At 37.0% G+C, this 22373-nt stretch overlaps 1 protein-coding gene across 1 annotated transcript in view; it reads right to left on the bottom strand.

Moving 5' to 3' along the window:
• The window catches only part of alpha-Man-Ib (alpha-Mannosidase class I b), a 189605-nt gene that overhangs the window by 5179 nt on the left and 162053 nt on the right, over nucleotides 1-22373 (bottom strand). Inside the window, exon 10 of the mRNA XM_090390023.1 lies at nucleotides 17620-17814. Within this exon, the coding sequence (XP_090246149.1) occupies nucleotides 17620-17814 (195 nt within the window). The remainder of the gene's footprint in view (nucleotides 1-17619; nucleotides 17815-22373) is intronic.

The raw sequence follows: 22373 nt of genomic DNA, 5'->3' as shown, positions 1-22373 counted from the left end.
GTATCAACAAAATCGAAAATATGAACATTAATTGCAAAAAATGAATTTTAAACTTTCATTAATACCGCATTTCAAAACAAATACAGTGTACCCAACTTTATGATATTAATCCGTTCCAGAGACACCATCATATCGTGAAAATATAGTAATGTGACCCCAATAACACATTGTTTTTTGGTAATTCTTTCCACGACCTCAGAAATTGAAATTTTTGCTATATAACTCTCTAAAAGGTTGTTTTTATAGTGCAAATTGTATTAGTTACCAATTCAAATCACTAAAATGCACAACACTTTCATCGCTATCATATGTTCTGTTATAAGAACCAATTTTGAACGGCTTTGTCACATTTTTCTAAAGCACATTTCTGGAGGTCACTACCATAAAACAATAAAAACAATTTGCACTTTCCGGTTTATTGGGCTTTTCTGTTACTGCAATTATACGATTGAAGATTTCAGTAAAGGGCAAACACATTTCACCATAATAACGCAAAAAACCACACGATTCCAGCTATCGGTATTTTCACAAATGCGATAACATCGAGTTTAGGGTAGTAAATTTGATGTTATCGCATTTGTGAAAATACCGATAGCTAGAATTCTGTGGTTTTTTTGAATTATTATGGTGAAATATGTTTGCCCTTTACTGAAATCTTCAATCTTATAAAAAACATAAATAAATTTTCAGAATCTTCTCTTTGTTCCTTTTTTTTTTTTTTTTTTTTAAGCTTCATAAACTTGTTACTCCGTGCAAATCACGTTAGTTGCAATTTGTGCATTCCGTTAAAAAGTGCTTGTGCATCTATTGAAATTTATAAAGAAAATAGAAGATTATCTTGGAAACAAATGCCTCTTGAAGCATTTCTGAAGAAGACGACTCTTTGCGCAACAAACCGGCGAGTGCCAATCCAATAATAAGTGATCAACTAGTATGCATTTAGTTGATGATAAAGAATAACCATTCTTTAAAATTTTTAAATAATTTCTTTATTATTATAGTTTGCTTGACTACTACATTTTAAGGCTAAATTTTAATTTCTTTGGATAAATCAGTCATTGTTTAAACATAAACTAATTAGCTAACTAATTTCATTGTTGAGAACATAACCCCCATTTTTAACATTATGTCTATGGGATTTAATTCCACTTTACAAGCGCACGCTAGGAACAAATTAACTCATAAAGTCAAGAACTACCTGTATACCGAAATCGAGTCTATATGAGCAGAAAATCCCCTACACTATCATTATGGGGGACTTCAATGCTGAGGTTTGAAAGAGACAAAACAGTGAAGAAAGGGGAACTACAGGAAATTTTGGAATTGGTGAAAGAAATGGGAAGGAGATGAAGACTTGTGGAATTTGCAGAATCTCAAGAAATGTCAGTAATGAACACTTTTTTCAATAAAGAGTGAACAGAAAGTGGACATCGAAGAGCTCAAATGGATTAACAACTAATGAAATCAACTTCATCCTCACTAACAGAAGATATATCGTGAATGGTGTTACAATCCTGAACAAGGTAAATGTTGGAAGTGATCACAGAATGGTAAGATGCACACTCAATATAGATGTAAGAAAAGAAAGGAAAAAACTGACTTGAGTAAATAATACAAAGGTCTTTGAGATAACAGAAGAGGAGAAAAAGCCATATGTACTGGAATAGAAGAACACGTTTCAGCTTCTGCAGACTGTTCAGGACCAAGATATCGACCAGGAATACTCAGTGGTGAGCTGTGAATATTTTAACAATGGGCTCGCACTTTTGCTGACTTTTGGATGTGAAGCATCCTTTGGCGTGGGGCTATCTACTGAGTAAATCTGATCAGTCATGGAAGTGACATCACCTGAGACGTCTGCCAGAGGCACTTCCCATGCTCAGATCATAGTCTGTATGGAGCACTCACTAGTAGTATGATTAGATTAGAGCACGTGACGCATTTTTCGTGACCAGTACGATATCTCGAGTTCTAATTTTTTGGAATTTTTGAATAATATGACATCACAATCATACTTCTTGCAGTTACTACTGCAGTAAGTATGATTGCAAGTATTTGTCGTATGATTGCAACAATACAAAGATTTGTAAACAATTTCTTATTTCACCTTGCATTTTCGCATACGCAGCTGTTCGGGGCACCTAACATTCCATTGTTAGGTGCCCCGACATTTAGATACATTGTTAGATGCAGAGACATTGGTGCCTCCATAGCCAGGTGGGAAGGAGCAGTAGTACGTATCACACACTTCTTGATTAGACCGGGGTTCAAGCCCGTCACCACCAAACGCGGAGGATGCGGAAAGGTCAAGGGAATAACCACCGCATATTCTCAGAGCAATATGGCCATAGTTGCTAATGCTCCTAAAAACCAAATAACAAACAAACAAACAACAAGCAGAGACATTTAGATATGTTGCAATAGCAAATATACGTCTCTTACTTTAGTTATCATAAATCCATTGTATAATATTGTCTTCCAGAAATTATGGAAATTTGTGAATGATCAATAAAATATTTACAATACAAAAGCTCTTTTATTTCGTAATCAATATATACAAATCAAAATATCTAAAAGAAATGCAAAGGATGTTTCACATAAAACCATCTATCATGCGTGCTCGGCAGACGCCCGACTTTTTTATTCTTTTTTTGTACAACTAGGGAAAAATAATGAATAAATTTTTTTCATGATAAAATTTTAATATTGCAAATAAAAAATAACAAAAATATTTCCCATATAAAATTATCACAAAACATTCTAGAATATAAAAACAAATATTACATAAAAAACAAACTGTTCTAGAAAAGGTCAATTTAACACAAAAATCACAGATTACATGAAAAAAATATTGCACAAATATTCAAGAAAATTTTATTCTAAAAATTGCCATATGCAATTTACTTCTTTATTAATATTTGTTTTAAATCTTCTTCTTTGCTCAATAGCTGAGCTATTATTATGGAGGAATGGCTTGACATAACAATCCAGATCGAACTGAAGCAATGGTTTTCTATTTAGATGTATGGTCATCATAATCTGCAACGTGTTTAATTGTCAACATTATTCATTATGCTGAAAGCTCACTCAGCTTCAGCACTGCTAATCGCAATGGTTTCAAAGATATTTCTGGCTTTCTTCATTGAAAAGGGAATTTCACTCGATTTTAAAGATAAACTGTTTTTGACAAAATCTCTAAAATCATTAATTTTTATTTCATATTTTATCAGAAAACAAAAATCTTATTCGGTTTTCAGTCTTGCCACTGAGACGAAAGTTCTTTCAATGGTATCATTATTTTCTTTATTTAAAATAAAAAAATTACCCTGTTGCATTAATAACTTATCCTTTAAGAATAAAACAATGCATTTAATAACTTGTCACGAGGTAATTTTACTGTTCATACTTTCGATTTTGATTCCTTCAAATTCTTTCCACTTCATGTTGAAGTTTAGCTCTCAATTTTAGCTTCATAATTTCCTTCAGAATTTTTCAAATTAGCGATAGCATTGATATTTCGAATAATTAATTTAACCGCTTTTACCATTGTGAATCTGTAAAGCTTCTGAAATGTAAGAGAGCTCCTGCAAGATGTCGATCATTAGTGCTAAATGGTTAAGAAATTCCAGATTTAAAAGCCGATTTAATAATCCTGAATATTTAACTTCTGATTCAAAATGTTTGCACAATGCAGGATAATTCCCTTAACACGCAATTACCATCCGCAAGCTACATACAATCTGCTCTTCGTAGCTGAAACACAACTGATCCTTGTAGTTTCCACATCAAGTTCTTTAGCAATAATCCTTAATTCACGCAGTTAGTATTGAAATAATTAGAATGATTATGGTTTTTTGGTGATTGGTGATATAATGGATACAATTGTTTGTTTTTTTTAACTATTGCCCCTATACCGTTATATTTTAGAACATTTTCTACACAGAGAAAGCCTTGACGAAATTGCAAAACCTGCCAACATTTCATCTTCGTAAAGTTTATATAATATCTTAGTTGCCTCAATCCACCCCCTATGTTGCTACTGTCACTAGTTCTTTGAATACTGAGCAAAATATTGGAATCACTCAGATATTCAGCTACTATGACCATGTAAACATAGATGGAGAAATTTACTGAAACACATGGATCACTCACTTCTCCGAAAAACATATGCCCGTTTGTCGGAATAAATGGGAAACAACAACACAGGTTGACCAGAGGCTATTATCCATGTCGGGAACCTCCTTAATCCTCTGACTGGCTATGGAAAGCATATTGACTAGCACGACTTCTCGGAATGTGGCTGCATAGGTTTTAAGGACACCACTAATGTTGTGGAACGGTAATCCCTTTCACCCTTAATTCACACTTTCTAATTTTTCTAATTACCTAAAGGCCAGAGGTGAGAACAATGCATACAAAATTGTCTCTCCGAATCTGTTCGTTACATGGAAATTATTTTCATTCTACAGAAACTACTGTATTTTAAATGTAATTACCAAGAGGAATTTTAAAAAATTCAGTATAAAGAAATTGGTTAAACAGAGGTCTGACTGTAATTAAATCAAAAATTAAGCAATTTTAAAATACATAACTGATCGATTGTGCCATTAAAATGCTGGCAATGGGGCGCCGCTTGCTCCACCGTACTTTTGGCTCTGGGTACTCAATAAATGCATCCAGGATTTCATTTGTAAAATAAATGACTGTCTCAACAACAGGCTCACAAATTTTCAAAAAAAATAACAATGAGTTCTCGTCAGCCCACTAGAGCTTACCACTGGGAATACAACTTTCTGAAAGTGATAAAGCCCAAGAAACCTACAGATAAAAAGAAATCCAAAGAAGAAAAAAATTAATTAAGAAACACTTGTCATGATGAACCGAAGACGACAAATGAAGAGCAAGATAAACACTGACAAGGAAAAAATTGAGTATACTGAGTTATACAAAACCATTAGAAAGAGACTCAGAGAGGACATAAGAAGATTTAACACAAGAAAAGTAGAACAAGCTTTAAGGGAAAACAAAGGACTTAAATCATTAACCATCAGCAGTAATACAGAAATACAAATGATACTGAAACTGAAGAACAGCAATGGTGTACTTATAAATAGCAGAGAAGGCATCATTCAAATAGCAGAAGACTACTATAGAGAATAATACAAGGAGCGAGGGAATGATGTCAGCAGTGGGGAAGATGGATCACAAATTAGTAACACATACGACATACCTGATATCCTTCCTGATGAGGCAGAACATGCTTTGAAAAAAATGAAGAATCGGAAAACCGCAGGGGAAGAAGAAGTTACTGTAGAGTTGTTAAAACTGGGAGGAAGAGACATGAGACAGAAACTGGCAAGATTCTTCACAAAATGTATTAGAAAAGGAGTGACACCTAATGAATGGAATAATGCAATCATAGTTTTGCTGCATAAGAAAGGAGGTAAATCAGAAACTGGAAATTATAGACTAATTAGCTTGTTATGCCACATCTACAAGTTGTTCACAAGGGTCATTACTAACAGATTAGAAAGAATACATGATGAGACTCAACCGAAAGAGAAGCTGGCTTTAGGATAGGATTCTCATCTATGGATTACTTTCACGTAATATCACAACTAATGGAGAAAGCAAATGAATATAAAACACCATTATACCTGGCATTTGTGGATTATGAAAAGGCATTTGACTCCATACAGCATAAGGCAATGTTTTTGGAACTGGAAAGACAAGGCATAGATACCCCATATATTTTGATTTTGAAGAAAACATATGGGAACACTACCTCCTTTATTAGAATAGACAAAGACAGTAGCAAATTTAAAACTGAGAAAGGAGTTCGACAAGGAGACACAATATCTCCGAAATTGTTTACTGCTGCCCTTGAGGAAGCTTTCAGAAGATTAGACTGGTCGCAGAAAGGAGTCAATGTGAATAGAGAGTACCTAAACCATTTACAATTGTGATCACAAGCCATGACCTCAAAGAATTAGAGGAAAATCTTAATCAGTTATGCGGAATTAGTAAGGATTTCGGACTAGAGATGAATATGGCTAAAAGAAAAATAATGATGAACAAGTATGCCACAGAAAGGGATATAATCATTGAAGGAGCAGTAATTGAAAAGGTGGATTCATATATATAGTGGGGCCTCGACTTACGATGACACCAACATCCGATATTCTCAGGAACCGATATACCTTCCATATGATCGCTTATTTTAAGGACCAATGATATTTGCAGGTACCAATAGCTTTCCGATATAGCTGGAATGATATATGGATGGAAATTTTCAGAAGAGTGGTGCACGGAACATCACTCGTACGATTGTTCTCAACCAATTAGCATCTTTTGTATTGTTCAACAACATTATTGTTCAATGCGTGGTGTGCAGAACATCACTCGTACGATTATTTCAGATCTATGACATGTGAAACTTAAAGCTTCATCAACTAGTGGCAGTGCTGTGTGCTTTGAAGATTTTAAAGCCAGCAGAGGCTGATTTGAGCACTTCAAAAAAGGGGTGAATGTCAAAAGTGTTGAAAGGCATGGAGAGACATCCAGTACTGATAAAAAAGCAACCGAGACCTTTAAAATTGAATTCCAAGAGTTTGTTGATAAGAAGGATCATCTTACCCACCAGGTTTTTAACGTTGATGAAACCGGCCTCTTCTGGATGTTAATGCCCAGGAGAACATATGTCACTGAGGATGAGACTAGTTTACTTGGGAATATGCCTATGAAAGATAGGCTCACTCTCCTGCTGGGTGTCAATGCCTCTCGGATTTTATGCTGAAGCCTTTGGTTGTGTATCACTCTAATAAATACCCCCAGAGTATTTAAACAACAAAAAGTTGACAAAAGCATGTTGGGAGCATTTTGGTGTAGTTCATTCATTGAAGACATATCCTGTGTTACGGGATATGTCTTCAATGAATGGGAGCTTGAAGTTTTCTGTACTTCAGTGAAGAGTTATCTTGAGAAAAATAAGCTTCCTGTGAAGGCACTGCTCCTGCTGGATAATGTGCCAGGCTATGATCCCAAACTTGTTCAATCTCTCGAGGCACAGTTTGGCTTTGTTCAAGTAAAATTTTTGTCACTCAACACCACTCTTCTTCTTCAACCAATGGACCAGCAAGTGTTTGCAAACTTTAAGAAAACCTACACCACAAAAATGTTCGCAAGTTGCTGTGCACTGTCCTCTGGTGAAAATGCTGTCACCCTCAAAGATTTTTGGAGGTCGAAGTTCAACATGCTGGATTGTGTGAGGCTGATTGTAAGTTCTTGAAATGATCTTTCCACCAGGTGCTTAAATTCAGCCTTGAAAAACATCTGGCCTTTATTTATAAATAACGTTGACAGATTTGAAGATGACTGTGCTTTGACAAATGATATTGTCACTCTTTAAAAATCAATGGGTCTGCAAGTTGGCTAAGAGGATGTGGAGGACGTTATTGATGCTCATGGGCATGAGCTAACAAGAGAGGAGAGCTAACAAGAGAGGAGCTACAAGAGTTGGAGAAAATTACAGAGAGTGACACTGGAGAGGAAGAGGAAGAAAAAGACACCAAAAAAAACAAGTGTCAGCTGAAGAGTTGAAGGCTGTCATTTCTTGTTGTGAGTGTTTAAGAGAAGTGATAAAAACACCCCAACATTGAAAACACTGATCTCGTGATGTGTAAAATGGAGGTTGTTGTTGCTGCTTAGGGCTTTATGGCGCAAGGACAGCAAAGGCCATAATGCGCCTAACTATGGTGATGTTAAATACATAGTTCTATCTGTATAGATGTTATTCAAATTTATATCGTGTTGTATAGTTTTATCTGTTTAAGGAAATCAAAAATTTTGGTCACATGTGGTGTGTCTGCTAGTAAGTCAGAAATACTGAGAGAGGTGTTCGTCGTGGGAAATGAGATAAGCATAGCTTGTCGCTCAGTACTGTACTTGGGACAATCAATAAGTAGATGGTGGACAGTGAGCTGAGTGTTGCAGTTTGTACACAGTGGTGGGTCAGTGGCTGCAAGCAAATAAAGATGTGTGAGGTGTGTGTGGCCTATCCTTAATCATGCTAATACAACTTCTTCTTCATGTCGGTTCTCACGTATACTAGATCTCCATGGTTTTAGATCTTTTTTTATGCAAAGTAGCTTATTGTTGGCTTGATTCTGCCAGATATGTTGCCATTGTTCAAGGCATCGTTTTTATATAATGTACTTATAGTCAGATGTAGGTGTAGTGAAGGATTGGTCTATAGGATCGGTAGCAGTTTTGGCAACTATGTCGGCCTGTTCGTTTCCAGAAATGCCAGCGTGACCAGGAATCCAACATAACAGAACTTGTTTCTTCTGGTTTAATTTAGTCTGTGTATTCCAGATCTGTCTAAGTAAGGGGTTATCATTTTTTGTATTGTGTTGTATAGCTTGGATAGCACTAATGGAGTCAGTATAAATAACGCTGTGCAGTCTAGTTCTTAAGAGTGTGTAGTTTAAGGCTATGTGGATAGCACAGAGTTCTGCAGTATAGCTGCTACATTCAGTGGGCAGTTTTTTGGACAAAGTGATGTTAGGAAATACTGCTGCTGCACCAACATGCTTTTCAGTTTTAGATCCATCTGTGTAGATCGGTGTGAACTGGCCGTGCTGGGTTCTCAGTGTGGCATGTATTTGCAGCATGTTCTGTTGGGACGTGGTGTGTTTTCCCCAGACTGTGAATGAAAAGTCACACGGCGGTATATGATACATCCATGGCGGGACTGCATGAGAGGCAGTAGTAAAATGGAGGACAAAGCCATTTCTTACTTCAGAAAGCTACAAAAAAGTCATAAAAAACAGTCCACTTTGGACAGTTTCTTTACCAATAGCAACAAAAGACCGAAAATACATCTGACGCTTGATATCGAGTCCCACCACCACTACGCCACCATTGATTTCATCAGCTCTGCACTTCAAGTCGAAGGTAAATGCTAATTTATTATTTGTTTTTTATTTTAAGTTTTTTATGACTATTTTTATCACTAATTTTTAACATGTAAGAAATACCTATTTTATGTGTTGTTGGGAAACGAATTACAGGAAATCAATGTATTATTTGTTTCAACTTACAATGTTTTCAACATACAATGGGTTTTGTGGAACAAATTACTATTGGATGTTGGGGCCCCCACTGTACTTATCTGGGACAAGTCATTATCCTGTAATAATGATAAATGGCTGGAAGTCAGGAGAAGAATAAATTTTGGATGGGCAGCATTCAGGAAATATAGTAATATACTGAGGAGCAATATCCCAATTTGTCTCAAATGTAAAATAATGAACCAATGCATACTCCCCACCATGACTTATGGAAGTGAAACTTGGGCACTCACCAAAAGAATGGAAGAGAAGCTGAGAACTACACAGCGAAGAATGGAATGAATTATATTAGAAATCAGACTGTCAGATAAAAAGAGAAACACATGGATTGGGCAGCAAACTCAAGTAAAGGACATTCTCGTCAAACCTAAAGAACTAAAATGGTCTTGGGCAGGACACATAGTTTGAAGACATGATGACAGATGGACTAAGAAAATAACAGAATGGTACCCAAGAGGAGTTAGAAGAAGACCTGGAAGACAATGACGGAGATGTACAGATGAAATTCACAAGTTCATAAGTAGTAAGTGGATGGCCACTGCACAAAACAGAAGGAACTGGAAAGTTGCTGGGGAAGCCTTCATCCTGCAGTGGATTGAAAATGGCTGATGATGAGGCCAATAGCCTAATTACCCATTTGATTGTAGTCATTTGATGAATAGTATGATTGCAACAATACAAGTATTTGTATTGTTACAATCATACTATCATGTTGGACATGTTACTCTGTCGTGCTTTGTTGCAAATTACACATGCAGTGCTACGAGATCTTCAAGAAACAACAGTATCCACGCATAATATGCTATTATGTGTGGATCGAAAGTATGACTTGGCTCAGGATCTCAACAAGTACAAGTGCAAGATGGTAATGCTGCACATTCCATTTCACAATGATTGTTATTTTGGTTTTTTTAGGAGCAATAGCAACTAAGGCCATATTGCACCAGGAATATGCTGTGGTCATTCCCTGACCTTTCCGCATCCTCCGTATTTGATGGTCACGGGCTCGAACCCCAGTCTAATCAAGAAGCGTGTGCTATGCACTGCCTGCCCACCTGGCCACGGAGACGCCATTTCACAATGAGGAAACAGAGATACTGTCAGAGATGAAATATGTCACGATCTACGATGACAATGAAGAGCTCACACTAGACCATAAATTGTATAACTGGACTTGGACATTCGAAAAACAATTGAAATATATAAGACGACGTGTCAAGACAACAACGTTGACCCTGACGAAGCATGCAGTAACGATCTGCATAGCCTTGTAATCGACTGCGAGAAGAAGACCCCTTTCGAAACTTTTACAATCATCCAAGCAGCAAGATGAATGAGGATCTAAAGCTCGCTGTGCGCAACTGACTCAGCGTAATTGCAAAGAAATGCAAAAACTTGATGACCAACGAGGACTTCTGCAACTTGATAAGATTGGCCAATGACAAGCAAAACATTCTACTCATACACGTAATTTGGAGTCTGCTATCTTCTAATTGCAAATATTCTTGACTTGCCCAGCTGGTTGCAGAAAAACATTTATGATTCGCCTCTTGATGGAAATACAGACAGGTACTGTAATGCCTACATTACATGTGCCTCAACTGATAAGGCTGAAGCGCATGTAATGTAATGATCTTGGATGTGCTCAGAGCTGGTTTATGCCAGCTCTGAGCACATCCAAGATCACCTCCCGTGATCCTTGTGCAATCACTTCTCCCGACTCCGTTTTTCTTTGTTATGAAACGGAAATGACGACAAAGGATGTCATCTCCGCGTCGCAAAATAGCAACAAATTGATTTTAATACCGTTCAAAATTAGTAGGTGACCTGCAAGATCACCTCCCTCTTTGTCGTGATTTTACTACCATCCAAAATTCTGTAGATGCCGCCAAAGATGTTTACACACCCAAAAAAGAAGACGATATCAAGCTTCTTTAATGAAAGGGTCCAAAGATTCCATATGAAAAAAAAATTTGAATATGTAGGCTAACAGAGTTTAGAAACTAGGCACCTCAGAGAAGATATACTGAGGCATATAAGGCTTTGAGAGGTGAAAGTAAAAATGAATGAAGGTGAAATCTTCACTGTTATAAATGATTCCAGTAACTAGGAGCCATAAATACAAATTATGGGGAATTACTTTGAGTGGATTGCTGGATTTTTCTGCAATTTTCTTTTAGTTTTCTTTTAGCCAGTGGGTTAATTACTGGAATAAGTTAACTCCACGGATGGTTGAGGCTGACACCTTGAGGAAATTTAAAGGTCAGCTGGACAGATACCAATGTGACAAGGGAGTGAAAGTGAAATAATAGTTCATTTTGCCTCTTGATTGTTTTTTATTCATTTTTTGGCTGATGCAGCCAAAGCTTTGGGCTCTATTGCATCATGTGGCTCATACTAATAATAAAATTTATTCGAACTACCCACCTCTGCAACATTAGGTATAAATGTTTTCCAACAATTGATTACTCTTTGGCTGAATGGAAATTTCTGCACATCTATTCTGAAATATTTCTCAATTTAAAGTTATGCCCCCTTATGAAAATTATTTCCAACAGATTATACTTGTATCAAAATCTTGGGAAAATTGTTAATTTGTTGTTACGAGAGGGAGAGTGGAGATATTTCTCTTCATAATTAATTAATTTAGATTGAAACACTGGGAATTATCCAAAATTGTTAAGCTCCTTACATAACTAATAATCTGGTGTTGGAAATTAAAAATAAAGAGAAAGATATGCAAATTTAAGATGATTTATATGATGGGTTTTTCTTACGTAACACATCTCTATTTACATGATAAATATAAAATTACTATTTTAACTGCTAATAGGACTATTTATGACTTTGTATTTAAATTTCCTTCTAAGGTAATATTGCACCCGTGATGCACCTCGCATGCAAAAAGTTAATACAGCATAGGCATGATCTGTACCCCTAATTTTTCCTGAGCGTTGTAGTTTCCATGTGAAAACAAATTCATTTTCTCTTGAGAAAGTCAAGTAAATATACCTCTCAGTCCAGAAAGGAATGCCAGAAGTAGTGAGTGGCAGAAAATAGGCGTAATTTTGTTGAGTGTTTTTGTAACAACTCCAGGCAGCTACTTCATGTCACAGTAATGCTATATCGAGGACACTCTTGTGAAAAAACTACCATAGTTTTTAACGTAAAGAGTGATGACCTAGACAGTATCATCAGTAAATTACTGACACTAGAGCCCGTTCTTCCACTTTGACCTATCTCTCCTGTCAACACCCTAAATATGACCCAGCAACCGAGTACTCATCATGCAACTCATTTGCTAACAGTTTTGACTCTTTAAGAAAACTGTAATGTGTAAAGATGCCTAATTATATCATCAGCATTTGGTTTACTTAACCCTTTAAAGCCTTTTCCACTTCAATTAGGTCCCCAAGCAGATAAGCAGATGTCTAGTTCCCTAGAGGCTGCAATTTTGAGAACCTCTTTTCTGTTAAGAATATCCTTTTGTGCCCCCCTCCCAATTACTTTTGTTGCTCTTCTCTGCACACTTTCCAATAGGTTTGTGTCCTTCCCAAAATGAGGCTTCCAAACTTGTATGCAGTATCCCAGATGTAGCCTAATTCTTGCCTCGTGCAATGTAATAACTACCTCATTATCTCTTCTGGCAAAGTTCCTATATATATCATTAACAGGATCCCATGTGGTGTTCTAGCAGCTTCCTTGAACTGCTCAGAGAATTTCCTATTGGACCATACAGTTACTCCTAGATCTTTTCCATACTTCAATATATACAGTTTGAAATAACATACATCTGGGTGGTAACCCATATGTATGTTATTCCAGGATTACTGCTGCCTAAATGCAGCACCTGAAGTAGCATACCCTGATTATTGTTATTAATCACTATGCCCACATTTGTGACTTCAAAATTTGAAATACTTATAACCTCAATATCATTAATAAACATTAAAAACAGTAAGGGCCCAACATTAAACCATGTGGAAATCCACAAATTATATTAAACCACAAGACCATTTATAACCATTCTGTCTCCTACCATTTAACTCTCCCTTTATCCATCGTACAGTACTAACTAGCCATTAATGCCACATTGCTCCAATTTACACAATTGTACAGGCTCCGTAGCCGAGTGGTCAGGAGCAGGTGCAGTAGCACACGCTCTGAGTAGACCGGGTTCAAGCCCAACTGCCTGCTGAATACGGTCGATCTGCCAACCCGCACTGGACCAGCGTGGCAGATTAGTATTACCATTAGTAGAGGCATACAATGCAAGAAAGCAAGTTTATGCAGCATCAGCCAAAAAAAAAAAAAAAAAAAAACAAACCCTTCCACTTCATCCCTCCGTTCGTTCGAAATACCTGTCCAGCTGAGCCTTAAATTTATATAGGCTATCAACTTCCACAACAAGGGATGGAAGTCTGTTCCACCAACCAACTATCCACTGGCTAAAGGCAAATTTCCGCACATCTATCCTACATCTGTCTTTCCTCAATTTTAATTTATGCGCTTTCAGGTGATTATTCTGAGCAAGAGGCAGTATCCCATCAGCATTGAGCATGCTCAAACCATTCAAGGCTTTGTACACCACTATCAGATCACCTCGCCGGTGCCTAGTCTCCAGACACTGTAACTTTAAAAACTTAAGCCTTTCTTCGTAAGAGCAACCCTTCGTTCCGTTCACTAACCTTGTTGCCCTTTTCTGTACTCGTTCCAGCAGCTCTACATCCTTCTTGAAATGAGGCCTCCAGACCTGTATACAGTACCCAAGGTGCGGCCTGACCATTGCCTTATACAAGGGAATAATCATCTCCCTATCCCTGCTAGAAAAATTCCTGTATATCATTGATAAGACACCATGAGCTACTCTTGCAGCCCGTCTGCACTGATCAGAGAACTTCATATATGTCTGCACAATTACCCCCAGGTCCTTCTCATTCTCTACCACTGTCAATGTAGTACCACAGAGTTGATACGCTGCTCTGGGGTTGCTGTTTCCCATATGTAGTACTTTACATTTGTCAATGTTAAATTTCATTTGCCACCTCTCAGCCCATCTGCTCAACCTTTCCAGATCCTGTTGCAGCAGCATAGCGTCTTTAACAACCCTGCCAACCTTTGTATTGTCTGCAAACTTGGACATTAAGCTTGATATAACATCATCAATATTATTTATAAATACAGAAAACAACAATGGACCCATCACTGAACCCTCAGGGACTCCACTAATAACATTAGTCCATGGTGAGCAGTGTCCATTAATTACCACTCTCTGTCTTCTGCCACTCAACCATCCCTTTATCCACAGCAACAATCTGCCACCAATGCCACACTGCTCCAATTTGTGCAGCAGTCTTCCATGTGCAACAGTATCAAAAGCCTTTCTAAGATCCAAATATATAATATCAAAGTTATTCCCTGTATCCAATTCTTTTGTGACTAGATCATAGTATCCAACCAAATTGGTCAGGCAAGACCTGCCCTTAACAAAACCATGCTGTGTCTGAGCTATAACTGAATTCTTGTCAAGATGATCCTGCAGTGCTTCTTTAACCAGTGCTTGCATTAATTTTCCTGGAACAGAAGTTACACTAACAGAGCTATAATTACTTGTGTCACCCTTTGATCCTCCTTTGTGAATTGGGGTTACATTTGCACATCTCCAGTCTGTGGGTACCTCCCTTGAGTCCAAGGAAGCTCTCATAATTATGGCTAATGGATTGCTTACTTCCTTTGCTGCCTCCTTTAATATAACTGGATAGATCCCATCCATCCAAGGTGCCTTTCTTGTATTTATCTTCAACAATTTCTCCTCCACTTTACTCTCAATTATTACAAGATCATCTAGCTCACTGCTAGTGTTTACTTCATCTATGGCATTCCCCTTCCTGAATAACTCCTCATGTGTGAATGTAGATGCAAAATATTGATTTAGTTTGTTAGCTACCTGAGCAGAATCATGAACAGTTGAACCATCGATATCAAGTGGACCAATCTGATTCATCCTCTTCCTTCTAGAGTTTACATAAGTAAAGAACTCATTGCTGTTTTTCTTTGCATCCCTTGCCAAAGATTTCTCGTAATCTGCCTTCGCCTGCCTAACCTCCTTTGTAACTTGGTTACAGATCAACTTATATCTATCATAGGCTTCTGTGTCACATGTTAATTTATATGTATCCCATGCATTTTTCTTCTCTGCCATATGTCTCATTAGTTCATCTGACATCCATTGACAGTTGGTATGTAAAGCCTAGTAGCTTCCAAGATAAGTTCTTTGAACCCTTCCCATTTTGAGTTTTCTGTTGGTAACATCATCCGTTTGTCCCACTGTATAGAATTTAAATACTGTCTCAGTCCATTGTGGTCGCCTTTACGAAAGCAATAACCCTTCCCTTTACCCATGATGGTAGTCACCTCCTTGAGTTAATCCCACTTCAGCACACTGTGATCACTGCCACCTAGTGGTTCCCGTATCTGCAGATTCTTAATGCATGAAGAATCACTACTGATAATCAAATCAAGAGTATTGCTCCCTCTAGTTGCCTCCCGAACATGCTGATTTAGAAAACAATCATCCAATAAATCCACAAAAGCCTTGCTAGTGTGTGAGTGACCAACCCACAAATTCCAGTCAATATCTGGGAAATTAAAATCCCCCATTATAAGACTCTCTGATTTACTGGCCCACTATTTCCCTGTACAGTTTCTTATTATACTCATCAGAGTCATTAGGCCTATAACACACTCCTACTCTCAATTTTGATCTCCCAGTGCTTACGCCACACCAAACTGACTCGACACTGCACTGTCCAGCGATGTCGACTGGCTTCACTTCCTTGGATTTTATATGTTTCTTAACTAATAGCATAACCCCTCCTCCCTTCCTATCCTGTCTATCCTTTATGTAGACGTTGTACTCCCCAAATTCCAGTTCTGCATTACTTATATCTGTGTGACACCACATCTCTAATATCCCAACAATATCCGCCTTTGATGCTTTCAGCAGTACCTCAAATTCAACAATTTTGGTCCATTTCCCTCAGCATGAATTGTTGAGGAGGCTTCCATCCTGCAGTGGGTTGATAATGGCTGCACTTTTTTTTTACACGTGGTACAGCATCGAAGGCTTTGCTGAAATCTAAGTATATTCTTTGCAGCCAGTTCCTTTGTAACAACCTCATAGTAACTAATCAGATGAGGTGTCACAATCTTGCTTTAAAAAATCCATGCTGTGACTATCTTATGGCTCCATGCCTATCAAGATATTCTTGCATTACTTTAACTATTGATGCCATTATTTCCACAGTATAGAGAATAAATTTCAGGTCTGTGGTTAATCACTTCACCCTTTAAATCACCCTTGTGAATAGATGATACAGTTGCAAAAGTACCTGCACGTTGAAAGTACTTCTCAATAAAAGTACCTCCAATCTGTAGGTACTTCTTCTGAATTTAAGGCTGCTCTTATTATGAGGAAAAAAGGTATGATTACCTCTTTTGCATTTTCTTTTAATAATTGCATAAATTCCATCAGCCCCAAGCACTTTATTCATCGTTAGCAGCAATTTCATTTCCACCTTATTTTCTGTTTTCATAAAATCATTTTTTAACTCCCAATCATTATTAGAGAGATTTCTGCTAACCCCATCTCTAAAAACATCAAGTTTTCAGATATTTTGCATCTACATTCACACTCAAGTGTGAATGTAGATGCAAAATATTCATTTAGTTTATCAGCTATCTGCAGACAATCATCAACAGCTTATACCAGTCACATCTGGACCAATATGAATTCATTCTTACCTTCTACTATTAATATATGCAAAGAATTCCTTGCTACTTTTCTTTGCATTCTTAGATTATGAGTCGTTACTACTACTACTACTACTAATAATAATAATAATAATAATAATAATGTCTGAAATAACATTTTAGATATTACTGAAATATAATAATAATTATTATATTTCAGTTGGTCTAATTTTAAGAAAATCTAGGATATCTTGACAAATCTTTCTTCAAGAGCCAAATAAAAAATTCACCATCTAATGGGAGTCAAGTTATTATATGCAGAGGGAAAGATGGATATGCATATGAGCCTAAAAATAATTCAATTTAATTATAATGTAATCCCAATCAATATTATAAAATCAAACAAAGAATGCAAAATTTCAGATAAGATGGAAAAGTTCTTAATATAAAGAATATAATATAATATAAGTTCTTAATATAATAAAGATGGATATGCACATGAGCCTAAAAATAATTCAATTTAATTATAATGTAATCCCAATCAATATTATAAAATCAAACAAAGAATGTAAAATTTCAGATAAGATGGAAAAGTGAAAATTAATTAGTGCTTAATATAAATATTGACGATATTAGTCATCTAAGCAACCCTTTCTTGGAACAGGTTATTTTAAATAAAAAATTATTAATAGACCTTAGTTAACTAACTAGAAGCTACCACAGAGGAAATACAAACCTTGATAATAATGTCAGATCCCCCATCAGACTGCATATTAAAATATGCAATCTCAGGACTTAAAAATGTTAAAGTTTGGGAATACATGTTATAGCATGTTTCTATCAAGTCAAAAGCAAGTTGTAAGTGTGAATCTGGAAGCCCGTAGTGGTAACCAAGAGCAAGAGTACCAGGCAAGTAGCAAACCAAGTGATCCTGTAAATACAAAATATATAAGGATGGGAATTTGCTTGTAATAAAATCCTAAATTGTCTCTGAAATTTGATATACAAATTAGTACCTTTTATTGTGGTAGCCATTTTGCCTCACCTTATTATTGTAATGAGCCTTATTATTGTGAAATGGCAACATTGATTTGGTAAGAGTCTGTAGCATTTTCTTGACATTTAACTATGTGCTTGTGCTTTCTTTCTATATTTATTCCACACTGCTCTAAAATGATAACCCACTTCCTGGAAATGTTGCCAGATGTGCACTTAAGATCTGACTGAACTGAAATGAATCCAGGTATGTTTCAATTCACTTTAAAAAAAAATTCAATTTGTAGAGCTCAGATATGTTAGCAGATATCTAGCATATCTGATGTTATGATATACAAATTAATGTGCATTGTTTCTCTCAAGATTTAAATAGCAACAATAAGTTAGAGCAAAATTAAGTTATTCTTGAAGTATCTTAAATGAAGAGACATATGTGGCAACAATCTAAGTTTTACTGAAGCATACTAGAAAGTACAAATCCCAAGTTAAATTCTCTCAAGTTAAATTTGAAAGTGTCTGCAATTCTGTCCAGACATGATAGAAGGGAATACAGAGCTTTGTCAATCAATTCGGCCCTGGAGGGAATGTGCAAGGCTCGAGGGGTAGAATTTTTTTCAGCGTGGTCTGTGCTTGTTAACAGGAGAGACTGCTTCTACATGGATGGGATACACTTAAATAGAAAGAGGCGCCTCCGTAGCCAGGTGGGAAGGAGCAGCATTGTGTAGCACATGGAAAGGTCAGGGAATGACCACCGCATATCCCGGAGCAATATGGCCTTAGTTGCTAAGGCCATATTGCTTAACCAAACAACAAAACAAAACAAAACTTAAATAGAAAGAGTGCAAGAATATTTGCTGATGCTATCGAGGCAGTGTTAGGTGGGTCGGAAAACTGCTAGCTTGGGGAGGGATTCACAGACTAAAAGGTTAAAAGTAGCCACAGGCAGAGGTGAAGGTGATTCTTGCACAACTTCTATTAGAATAAGTAGCGACCTGGAACGAGGGGAGCTGGGGGTTTCAGGGACTGATGGCAGTGATCGTGAAACAGGTGGGTATATGGGATGTGTTAGGGTAACTAATAATAAGGATAGGTACATGTATACTTGCATGTATACCAATACTAGAAGTATAGTAAATAAATTTGATGAATTTGAAGTGTTGGTCAAGACATCAAAGGCGGATATTATTGGGATAGCAGAGACGTGGTGTCACACAGATATAAGGAAAGCAGAACTGGAATTTGGGGGAGTACAATGTGTACAGAAAGGATAGACAGGATAGGAAGGGAGGAGGTGTTATGCTGTTAATGAAGAAAAACATAAAATCAAAAGTGCATCCAGTTGATATAGATGAACAGTGCACTGTTCAGTCAGTTTGGTGTGACATAAGCACTGCGAAAGCAAAAATAAGAGTAGGAGTGTGTTTATAGGCCTAATGACTCGAATGAGTACAATGAACAATTGGACAGAGAAATAGAGTAGAAGAGTAAATAAGAATGTCTTAGAATGGGGGATTTTAACTTCCCAGATATTGACTAGAACTTGGTCACTCACACACTAGTAAGACTTTTCTGGATTTATTGGATGATTGTTTTCTGCAGCAGCATGTTCGAGAGGCAACCAGAGAGGGTAATACTCTTGATCTGATTATCAGCAGTGATCATTCGTGTATTAAGAATTTGCAGATAAAGGAACCACTAGGTGGCAGTGATCACAGTGTACTGATGTGGGATTTACTAAAAGATATAATTACCATCAGGGGTAAAGGAAAGGGTTTTTGCTTCCGTAAAGGGGACTACGGTGGTCTGAGACAGTATTTAAATTCTGTACAGTGGGATCAACTGACAATGTTACCAACAGTAAATTCTAAGTGGGAAGCATTCAAGGAATTAATCGTGAATGCTATTAAAAGTTTCATACCTATTAAGAAATATTGTTCAAGGTTTAGGCCTAAATGGTTATTAAATGAACTAATGAGACTCATGACAGAGAAGAAAAATGCACGGGATGCATATAAATTATCAAGCGATTCAGAAGCCTATGGCAGATATAAGCTAGTCTGTAATCAGGTCACAAAGGAGGTTAGGCAGGCGAAGGCAGATTACAAGAAATCTTTGGCAAAAGATGCTAAGAAAAATAGCAAGGGTTTCTTTACTTATATAAACTCTAAAAGGAAGGGGATGAATCTGATTGGTCCACTTGATATCGATGGTTCAACTGTTGATGATCCTGCTCAGATAGCAAACAAACTGAATAAGTTTTGCATCTACATTCACACATGAGGAGTTATTAAGGTTTGAAAATGGCAGAAGGTTATCAAATTGTAGCAGGGTGCTTAATGATTTTGTAATAACTGAGAGCAAAGTGGAGGAGAAATTGTTGAAGTTCAACATAAGAAAGGCACCTGGGGTGGATGAAATCTATCCAGTTATATTAAAGGAGGTGGCAAAAAAACTAAGCAAACCCTTAGCCATAATTATGAGAGCATCCTTGGACTCAGGGGAGGTCCCCACGGACTGAAGATGTGCAAATGTATCCCCAATTCACAAAGGGGGATCGAAGGGTGACACGAGTAATTACAGACCAGTTAGTTTAACTTCTGTTCCGGGTAAAATAATGGAGTCACTGGTTAAAGATGCATTGCAGGATCATCTAGACAAGACTGCAGCAATAATTCAGACACAGCATGGGTTTGTTAAGGGAAAGTCCTGTCTGACAAATTTGATAAGATATTATGATGTGGTTACAAAGAAACTGGATGCAAAAACTAATTTTGATAACATATATTTGGATTTCAGGAAAGCCTTTGACACTGTTGCGCATGGAAGACTATTGTACAAATTGGAGCAGAATGGCATTAAGGGTAAGTTGCTATAATGGATAAAAGGATGGTTGAGTGGGAGAAGACAGAGGGTGGTAATTAATGGGTGCTGCTCTTCATGGACTAATGTTATTAGTGGAGTCCCACAGGATTCGGTGTTGGGTCCTCTGTTGTTTTGTATATTTATCAATGATATTGATGAAGGTATATCAGGCTTAGTGTCGAAGTTTGCAGATGATACAAAGGTTGGCAGAGATGTTAATGACAGTAATGGCAATGTGCTATTGCAACAGGATCTAGGTAATTTGGGCAGATGGGCTAAGAAGTGGCAACTGAAGTTTAACCTTGACAAATGCAAAGTACTGCATATGGGTAGAAGTAACCCCAGAGAAACGTACCAACTGTGTGGTACTACACTTAAGGTGGTAGAAAATGAAAAAGATCCTGGAGTAATTGTGCAGTCAGATATGAAGTTTTCTGAGCAATGCAGACAGGCTGCCAGGGCAGGTCATGGGGTTTTGTCAATGATATATAGGAATTTTGCTAGCAAGGAAAAGGTGATTATCCCTCTGTATAAGGCAATGGTCAGGCCACGCCTTGAGTACTGCGTACAGGTCTGGAGGCCTCATTTTAGGAAGGATGTAGATTTACTTGAGCGTGTACAGAGAAAGGCAACAAGATTGGTGAGAGGAATGAATGGATCCTCTTACCAAGAGAGGCTTAAGTTCTGCAAATTGCAGTGGCTGGAGACTAGGCATCTGTGCGGTGATCTGATTGAGGTGTATAAGGCCTTGAATAGGTTCAGCACGCTGAATTCTGATGGGATCCTTCCACTTGTTCAGATTAAGAAAAGACAGATGTAGAATAGATGTGCGGAAATTTGCCTTTAGCCAGCGGGTGGCTAATTGCTGGAAAAAATTTCCATCTGTCGTTGTGGAAGTTGATAGATTAACTAAATTTAAGGAGGAACTGGACAGGCATTTGGAGGGAATGGTGTGATTTTTTTTTTTTTTTTTTTGGCTGATGCTGCATAAGCTCATAACACTTGCTTTCTTGCATCACATGCCACTACTATTACTTTTACTATAAGATCTGACTGAACTGAAATGAATCCAGGTATGTTACAATTCATTTTAAAAAAAATTCAATTTGTAGAGCTCAGATATGTTAGAAGATATTTAGCATATCTGATGCTATGATATACAAATTAATGTGCATTGTTTCTCTCAAGATTTAAATAGCAACAATAAGTTAGAGCAAAATTAAATTATAACTTGAAGTATCTTAAATGAAGAGACATATGTGGCAACAATCTTAGTTTTACTGAAGCATACTAGAAAGTACAAATCCCTTGACTCATACCCTCTATTTATTAAAACTTTGTGAGAAAGATTTGTAGCATTATGATTAGCATTAGTAGAGGCATATGATGCAAGAAAGCCAGCTTATATAGCATAAGCAAAAGGAAAAAAAAATAATAAAAAAAATACACTCTCTCCATTTCACCAACCCATTCACACCAAATGTTTGTCTAGTTCTGCCTTGAACTTATTTAAGTTGCTGACCCCCACTACAACAGATGGAAGTTTGTTCCAACTATCAACCACCCACTGGCTAAAGGCAAATTTTTGCACATCTATTCTACAATTGTCTTTCCACAATTTGAATTTATGTC

This window comes from Mastigoproctus giganteus, chromosome 2, assembly GCF_048544385.1.
Source record: "Mastigoproctus giganteus isolate SK-2022 chromosome 2, ASM4854438v1, whole genome shotgun sequence".
In the NCBI taxonomy this organism is placed as follows: domain Eukaryota; kingdom Metazoa; phylum Arthropoda; class Arachnida; order Uropygi; family Thelyphonidae; genus Mastigoproctus; species Mastigoproctus giganteus.
This window is presented reverse-complemented; position numbering and strand designations above follow the sequence as displayed.